We start from the raw sequence: 9,806 nt of genomic DNA on the forward strand, positions 1-9,806 counted from the left end.
CCTGTCAAATTTCATGAAAATCTATTACCGCGTTTCGCCGTAAATGCGCAACATATAAACATTTAAACATTAAGAGAAATGCCAAACCGTCGGCTTGAATCTTAGACCTCACTTCGTTCGGTCAATTAATAATAATAATACTGAGGGTGATACCAACATAAGCAATTGAGGAGAGAAAGAACATTAATGGTATTTTTCATGAGTGAGTTTTCCTCTTATGTATATTTAAACTATCCTTTCGTGAAAATGCTTCATTGCAGACTAAACATTTATAGGGTTTTTCTCCTGAATGAATTCTCTCATGTATGTTTAAATTCGACTTTTGAGCGAATGCTTTAGAGCAGACTGGACATTTGTGTAGTCTCTCACCTGAGTGAGTCATCTTATGCCTAAAAAAAGTTCCCCTTTGAGCAAAATCTTTATGGCAGATTAAACATTTATAGGGTCTTTCACCTGAATGGGTTCTCTCATGTTCATCCAAGATTTTCTTCTGAGTAAACCCTTCATGGCAGATTGAACATATATGGGGTCGTTCACCTGAATGGGACCTCTCATGTAAATTCAAATGTGACTTCTGAGCGAACTCTTTAGGACAGATTGCACACTTATGGCGTTTTTCTCCCAAATGGCTTCTCTCATGTACATTCAAATGTCCTCTCTGAGAGAATACTTTTTCGCAGACTGAACATTTATAGGGTTTTTCGCCTGAATGGGTTCTCTCATGATCATTCAAGATTGCCTTCCTAGTAAACCCTTTATGGCAAATTGAACATATATAGGGTCTTTCACCTGAATGTGTTCTCTCATGTATAACCAAATTTGACTTATGCGCAAACTCTTTATGGCAGATTGAACACTTATAAGGTTTTTCTCCAGTATGGGATCGAAAATGTATCTTCAAATGTACATTATGGGAAAACTCTTTATTGCAAACTGGACATCTGAAAGGACTTCCATCCCTGCAAACATCTATGTGCTCTTCTAGCAATGGATCATTAAATTCATCATCATCATTATCATAATCTTCTCCTTCTCGTATTTCTTTTTCCTCTTCCACTTTATCTTCTTCTGCTTCTTCTATGTAGTCGCAAGTAATTTCACACTCTTCATCTTTTATTATCAACTCTTTCTTCTTCTCGTATTTCTTTTCCATCTTCCACTTTATCTTCTACGTTTCCTTCTTCTTGTGACATGTCCCAAACAATGTCAAAACTCTTCATCTTTGATTATCAACTCTTGATGAAACAGTTCATCATCATAATCTTCTCTTACACTCACAACATCTTCTTTAGAAGTCTCAAGATTCTCATCTCCTATTGGATCATGTGATTCTCCTTCTCCTCCAATGACAGCACTCTCTTCCATTGCACTTCCACTGTTGTAATCTCCCTCACCTTCTGTCTCCTCTTCATAGTCGCCCTCTTCCTCCTCTATAAAATATTCTTCTTTCACTATCACTTCTTCAAACGCATGGACAGACGCTCCTCTTTCTAATTCTTTTTCCTTCACTGTCACAAGTTCTTGTCCAATTGGTTGTTCAACATCACAATTTTCACGAAATTCTTCCTTCACTTCCCCTTTGTTGACTTATTTCAGCACTGTTCCCCATCCATTCTGTTTTCTCTTCACTTTCTCCATCTTTGTTCAAGTTACCAGCATCCATCCTCTTCTTTCCAGCTGGATAATCTGGAATCACAGAAAGTCATATCCAATCAAATTCTGAAGATGATGAAATAATAAGAACAATATAAAAACTTATTTTTTTATTAAAAACTTGTAATATTTTAAATAATAAAGGGTACTACAAGTTTTCATATTGTTCCTATTAATTTGTAAATAAGTAGCCCATTCAAGTGGAATGGGCTACTACAAGTTTTCATATTGTTCTTATTAATTTGTAAATAAGTAGCCAATTCAAGTGAAGTGTTTTTATAAGATGGATGAATTATTTTCAAACTGCTGGAATACAATAATAATAATTCAAATATCTAATTAACAATATTTGATTGGAACTAACAAGGATTTCTGCTACTGCAAATTGGGGAGTCCGATGGTAGCAAGCATTCAAAAGACACACCAGTGTTTAAGGCTGTGCAAAGGCTAAAAATAAACTTTCTACTCGTGATATTTTTCATAGATTTTCAATTTGTATATCATCAAGCTATAAAAATGAAAAAGTTTTCTCAGGCAAAAATTTTTATCCTATTATTAATTTTTGAGATATGAGCGCCTAAAGTTCAAATTTTTAGGACAGAACATTTCAAATTCGGTAAGAGATAAATCCATGAGATTCATAGGCTAGATTTTCCATGGTATTGTTGATCTGGTAAAACAAAAATTTCCTGAAAATATAATTTTTTGATGAAGTTATTCAATTTACCAAAAATGACCAAATACAACTTTTTTGAGTTTTTTTTTGGTCATAACTTTCTCAAAAATTAATATTTTCAAAACATTTCTGTTTCATTGAATCAACAATATCGTGAAGAATTTATCCTCTGAATCTCATGGATTTATCTCTTACCGAATTTGAAATGTTCTGTCCCAAAAATTTGAACTTTAGGCGCTCATTATATCGAAAAGCAATGATCGAAAAAAAAATGTTTTTCTGAGAAAACTTTTTTATTTTGATAGCTTGATGATAGACAAATCAGAAAACTTGAAAAAATATCACGAGTAGAAAGTTTATTTTTAGCCTTTGCACAGTCTTGATGTTAAGTCGGGCGTAGGCCACAAACTCAAGTTCTGTCGTAAATTTGTCAAATTCTTTAAATAAGGATGATATAATATTCAGAGATTCCCAGTCTGGGCTCAGTTTTATGGACAGTTTCATCCAAAAAATTTCCCCCTGGTATTTAGTTAAGGTATAAGGAGTGTTGAAAGCTGTAAAAATAGTTTTATCGAGCTTGGAATCATGACTCTCCCTTCAATGTACATTTATTGTAACCTGGTACATGTTAAAAAAACCTAACTCTATTAACAAGACATAGCCATCAGCATGAACATAGAACTAGAAATAGGAATAACCTAATTACCCCATACATCAGACTACAAAAAACATTCAAAAGCTATAAGTATCAACAATTTAGCGTAATTTATGTAAAATAAACTGAAAATTGAATAAAACCATTTCCAGAAGTGTAGCTACAGTAGTTTTCAAGATATGCGACGAAATACGCGAAACTTGGTCCCGAAAACAAGTTATTTTAAGGTTTGAAGCAGATTTACTATGTTAAATGTAAAATAAACACAGAACAATTTTTTACAGAACTTGTAGAAAATTTAATTTCACAGAGAAAGATGTAGAATAAGTCTATAATAGACAAACGCAACTCTAAAAAATAATCCTCAATTACATACAAAACGCATGAGAAATAGAAATTTTTGTCTATTTTTCATGCGTTTTGTATGTAATTGAGGATTATTTTTTCAAGGTTGCGTTTGTCTATTATATAGTACTTATTCTACATATTTATCTTTGAAATTAAATTTTCTACAAGTTCTGTAAAAAATTGTTCTGTGTTTATTGTATATTTAAAATAGTAAATCTGCATCAAACCTTAAAGGAACTTGTTTTTCGGGACCAAGTTTCGCGTATTTCGTCGCATATCTTGAAAATCAAACAAAATCTCAGATTGAGTAAGAGCATGAAAAGCTACCCCTATTTACAGTTGTTATTTTACAATTAACTACCAATTGAAGTTAAGAACCTGCCTCAAGAAAAAATTAAAGTTGCCATTTCACAAATGCTAAAAGAAAAGGCTTACTACTCTACTGAAGAGTTTTTAATTGATAGCATATAACGTTTTCTACTTAGAATAAAAATGTGACTTACATTGTAAGAATAGTATTGTGATTACTATGTTATGACTTATATAGTAGTACTAGTTGTAGTGTTAGTCTTTGTGTTTCTCTTTTAATATATTACGAATTGCTATTTATCTATATGCTGTGTAAATGTAATGTTTCGAAATATTTTGCTATACCTACTGATATTATTGAAAATGTTCATTCAAGTTTTATTAAGAATAAGATGTTGACGAAAAATGTATTTATGCTAGTGACTTACATCATGTAATCTTGAACTTTTGACGAGGCCTGAAATGTACTGTACAAATGTATTTATTGGTCAATAAAACAAATTTTTTATTATTATTAATTAGAACTTTTTTTCTTCTTTTGATGAGAGGAATCACGCCCTGACTTATGGGACCTTTTTCAGAACATTCTGTATAATAATCGAATAAAAAACTTGACCACCCACCTGTTTGAAGAGTATTTAGGGAGCTCTGTACTGCACTATCAATGTCAGCTACCTGTGGAATGGAAGGCACCTGTATTCAAAAAGAAATAATTAACCAAAGATTAGCAGAATATCAGAAATAAATAATTATTATTTTAAATTCAGACTTGGAAATAATTCACTTGTTACAAAATTATTAATTTGGTAGTAAAAACCTGCACAGCAGAAACAATGTACTTTTTATTCAATAGAAATAGTTATAGTGTATGCATATAATGATGCCTTCACTAATGCAGTAACTTCATGCTCAAAATAGGCCTAACATTTGACATTGTTCAATTTGAATTCTTAATCATACAGTACAGTTTGTTTACAAATAGGGGGTTCAACTCTTTATAATATACAGGGTGTTTCAGAAATAGTGTCGAACATTTTAGGGTATTGTTCCTGGAGGAGACTACAAATGTCGTATTTTAAGTGTCCAAAACTCAGCGGTTATCCTTATAGCTGCCATTTTGTTTTTTTCACTTAGGAATTTCTATCTCAAGAATGAAATGATGTATTGATCTTAAATTTGGCATAAGTATTTATGCTATAAAGACTCAACTTTAAAAAAGAAATCGATGTAAATTTTCAAAATGGCGGCCATGTAAAATTTTTGATTGCAAATTTCACGAAAACCGTACACTTGATAGAAAATTTACAAGAGACAAAAAAGTTAACAAATTATATCGAGATTTCAAGGATACCTCATTTATTAAGATTGGTCGGAGAATAACAGAGAAATTTACTCTTTTCTTATTGCATACATGACCAATTTTCACAATTTAAACATCATTTTTAATTCCAATTGTATTTAAGATGAAGCTTTGAAACTCGGTATGGCTCCATATGGCTCCAGCTGATTTACAATGTTTTTCAGATGATCTTGTTTGTTCAAGGTCATGCATACAATACGAAAAGAAATGATGATCAATAATTTTATAAATTATAATAAACAATTTTTCCCTAATTTCACAGTCTCGACAGTTTTTCGAGAATAAAAAGTCAGACAAGATGGATTTAAGGCAACGCACCTTATAGAGCATGTAATTCTCTTTCATTTGAGACCAATCGCAAGTTTCTATAATGTATATTACTTGTTTTAGAGACTCTTGAATAACAGTAAAAATGAGAAAATAGAAATCATCATTTTTCAATTGGCTATAACTTTTGAACGGTATTGAAATCAGGAAAACGATTTATGAGAGCGAAAAGAGAAGAAAATTCTTTACAACCTTGACTACTTTCTGGTTTTTTATCTGAAGTGTATCACAAGATACGCAACTTTGAATATGCGAGACTGTGAAAATGAGACTGTGAATATCACAAATTTCTCGCACATAAGATTACAATATAGAAGCAAACATTACTTTTAATCTTATGAACTCTAAATTTATCTAATCTATAATTACAATATTTATAATCAAATCCAAACATTATTGAATAGAATAAGTTTAGTGAACTTCCGTCGGAGCCCTGTTCTATCTATATTAATTTTATTTGTTTTTTCCCTTGCCAAATGGTGGCCTATAATCTTCAGGAATAATTTCCCAATAAGTCTTATAAGATTTACCCTGAGGTTGTTCTCACCAATAACATCATTACTGAGATGATTTTCAAATAGGGAATTTTCAAAATGCACACAACTTATCAATATTTTATTCAGTAGTTTACAGTTTTGTAGTGCATTACTGTAAACAAACTTGACAATTTTGAATACATCTTTGCTTGGCCTGACAAGTTTGAATAGAATAGAATCTTTATTGCAGCAATATCTGAGGTCTTCAGATACAAGTGTCAAATATATACAACATGATACAAAATACAAATATATTACATATCAGTTACACTATCAGTACCCTATGATAATATATCACCTGATTTTCAACTTATAACCGAATATTCCTAGCTAATGTATACAAATCTTCAGTCTTGTTTAAAGGGTTAGCTGCTAAGAAACGTTGATTTTCAAAAGTTCCATTCTCCATATTTCTAAGATCTTCAAGAAGTGAATTAAACAATTTTATTGATAAAAATAGAATTTTTTTTTTGTGTGCTAGAATAGGTATACCGATAAGTAGTCAAATTACCCCTATTTCTAGTGTTATGACTATAAACTACCCCCTGCTCCACAAACTTCTCCAAATTCTTCTTAACATAAATAAGGCTCTGTTGAACAAATATTGAAGTTAGAGTCTATATTCCCAGAAGTTTAAAATGCTCATCACACAGTGCTCGCTTAGAAAGCCCACAAATCAGTCTGATAGCCTTTCTCTGTATTCTAAAAAGTCTACCACTGTAAGCTCTGGAACCCCAAAGTATGGTACCATATGACAGATGAGAATTGATGTGAGCATAATAAATCACCTTTAAAACATCCAAACTGACATATGACCTCAGTTTTCTAATTAGGAAAACTCCCTTATTCAGCTTGCTAGCAACAATGTGGGACCAACTAAGGCAAGTGTCAAGTGTGAAGCCCAGAAACGTTGCCTCTTTCTCCTCATTCATAGTCAGTCTTCTATTATAACTGATAGTCAAGTTCTAAACTTTATCAGAGTTTACACGTGATAAATTTGAATTACCCCAGCTCTCGATCGAATCAGCCAAGTCCGGGGAAGCTTGACTCAATGAAACTACTGTGGGCAAGCTCAGAAAAACACACAGATCAACCGCAAACAAATAGCTTTTGGCTAAACTCACCTGTGCTTTCACAATCGTCCTTCTTTTCTTCGTGGGTTTAGGCTTCCGATGCTCGGGAAACTCAAAAATTGTAGGTATTGCTCCAGGATTCAAAAGCTTGAAAAAGGCGTTAGGCCTTATTTGGAATGCATCTGTGGAAAAATGTTCACTGCAGAGTTTACTCCACTTCGAAGGCACAAAATCTTTCCTTTTTGTTGCTATTATCCATTTTTTTCTCAGGTCGGGATCTTTTGGGAAACTGAAAAAAATCAATTAGTTATTAGTGGAGAATATAATAATTTTTATTAGTTTTACACTGCAATATCTATATATATAAAAGCGAAATGGCACTGACTCACTCACTCACTCGCAGAACTAAAAATCTACCGGACCAGAAACGTTAAAATTTGGACTAATTATAGTGTATAAATCAAAATTTGGGAAAGAAACTTTTAGGCTGTGTCTGTTAGTCCTTTCCCAATCATTTAAAAAAAATGTGTTCTGTTTATCAATAAATAAGTAACTAGCAAAGCTCGATACCCCGACATTATTGTTTTATAAGAGCCAATTAAATGTTATAGAAGTGTTATATATGTCTACGGTATCCTATATTATAGTAGGCATATAAAAACATTTTTCCAGTAATTAATGGAACTCAATACAATTATAGACAGAATAATAAGCTACAAATACAAATATTATCAAACTTTGACTGATTAAGAGTGTGGTTAGAAGGCAGTTAATTTATATGTGCAGCAACTTCATAAATGTAATTCCTATATAATCTGGAAAATAAAATTAGTAATTATTAAACAATCTATGACTGGATAATGGACAACTAATTCTTTTCAATGTCCAAAATAAACTATTTACAGAATATACTCTGTGTAGAAGAAAAGATAGTAGAATAATAAGAATGAATAGTAGCCTAATAATAATATGAAACGTAGTAATATGAAATTAATAGTTAGAATAATGGTATTCCAATAAACATAAAAGAATGAATATATTCAACTTACTGATAAAATGAGATATCACTTCCTTTCTTAAATCTGTTGCTGCAATTGTATGCAGAGCATGTAGCAACCATTGTGTAAGGTGCTCGACTTTGGAGCTTTAATGAAAGCTATTAATGGTGCATAGGCCTCCGGCTGGCAGTAGGCTACTCGTTTGCCTACGAAAAAATCGTTCGTTGCTGTTTCCTGAAAAACAAACATTTGACTGGACTATTAATATATATTTTAAATGCAAAGAAAAAATTATTGTTTCAAGTTAAACAAAATATCATCACATAATCAAATCCATAAAGCCCGGTTCAGACGCTCAAGTTTAGCTTCAGTCTTTTGCTCAAGCAAAAGTCGGAGCATGTAAGTCGTTGCGTCTGGTAAAACGGATGAGTCGTCAAACTTAAAATGTATCGGTCGGGAATCTTTTTCCATCAAACTGTCCGTCTTTTGCCTATCCAACAAAACCTAATCCCGCAAAAATGGAGATAGAGAAATTTATTGTGATTTCAGATTCGGATTCAGCGCTCTCAAATTAATAAAATGCCTCGAGAGTAAGCTACTTGAAAATAAGCAAGTTTTTTTATCGATTGTATATAACGCCATTTAACACATTTTTTCTCGATTCTCATGATACAAGAATTTGATGATGATAATGATTTGATTTACTATCATGATATATATTAAGATGTACTATATTTTTTGATAAGACTACTACTATCTACAAAATTTCAATCCATTTACAATCACTGTGTCTCGAGATATGACATGTAAACAAAGCCATTTAGTGATAAACATTAATATTTTTGTCATCATGATGTTGAATATAGCATTATCCAGTTGAATCAGCAAATAAATACGATATAATTATTACTCATCTAGGTACCGGATATATGTCAACAAAAATAGGAAAACGGACGACATAAGACGGATGCTTGTGGACACAATTTTACATCCGTCTTTTGCTTGAGCAAAAGACTGATGGTGAACTTGAGCGTCTGGACCCGGCTTTAGTAATAGTACATTTTTTTAAATATCTGATGTGTCTGTTGTAAACTGGTACCTCTGCTTCAACCATTACCCACCATTTTCATATTCAATGGTAACTGTAGGAAAAAATTAATGAGAAATACGTGCGCAAAGTTCCTTTGCAGCACTCAAAAACCCATTCCGCACTCGCCTACGATTTCTGTGTAAACGTTTCTTTCTGTGCAGCAAAATGTCACTTTGCACACTAGTTAAACAAATAACAATTTAATACTTGGAATCACACACATAACTATTTCTGATATCATGCGAATTGTAGACTTGTCGTGTTCCAAAAACAATACATAGACATACTGTAATTTATTTGTGTTTGTTTTAATTTGTAAAAAAATTACTAACCTCACTTTTTCTAACAATGTAACAAATTTTCCTTCTCACACCTCAGTATTACTGTACCTACACTTTTAGACATTAATGTCAGGCCTGAAGACATGCAAATAAATTTATAACGATAATTACATAAATTGTAGTATATAATAGAAAAGGGCTAATTTTTTAAGAATTTGTTCCTTCTATTAACCTCTTTTGAAAATAACCTGGCAATGAAAACAAAACTCCAAAGTCGAAACTCCACACATTCGACAGATATTATCGATATATAGGAATATGATTCAATATTTTGATTCGATATTCACAATTTTATATCGATACTTCTATTCAGATATATCGAAGGACTACTGTCGATATAGTGTGGTCCACGTTATAATGGCAGTGATTAAGATAGAAGAATAGCGATGCCGATTCTCTGCATTAACTAATTATTACATTTCTACACTGTCAAAAACATG

At 32.1% G+C, this 9,806-nt stretch overlaps 1 protein-coding gene across 1 annotated transcript; it reads right to left on the reverse strand.

Moving 5' to 3' along the window:
- Positions 1-112: 112 nt before the first annotated feature.
- LOC120348846 (THAP domain-containing protein 1 B-like) lies at positions 113-9,579 on the reverse strand. The gene is made up of 5 exons (XM_039427234.1): positions 9,358-9,579; positions 7,987-8,169; positions 6,989-7,226; positions 4,265-4,334; positions 113-1,686 (listed from the first exon to the last, which is right to left on the reverse strand). Exons 2-5 carry the CDS (start codon positions 8,055-8,057, stop codon positions 1,553-1,555), a joined length of 513 nt encoding a protein of 170 aa, XP_039283168.1. The 5' UTR covers positions 8,058-8,169; positions 9,358-9,579; the 3' UTR covers positions 113-1,552.
- Between the last annotated feature and the right edge of the window lie 227 nt (positions 9,580-9,806).

This window comes from Nilaparvata lugens, chromosome 1, assembly GCF_014356525.2.
Source record: "Nilaparvata lugens isolate BPH chromosome 1, ASM1435652v1, whole genome shotgun sequence".
In the NCBI taxonomy this organism is placed as follows: Eukaryota; Metazoa; Arthropoda; class Insecta; order Hemiptera; family Delphacidae; genus Nilaparvata; species Nilaparvata lugens.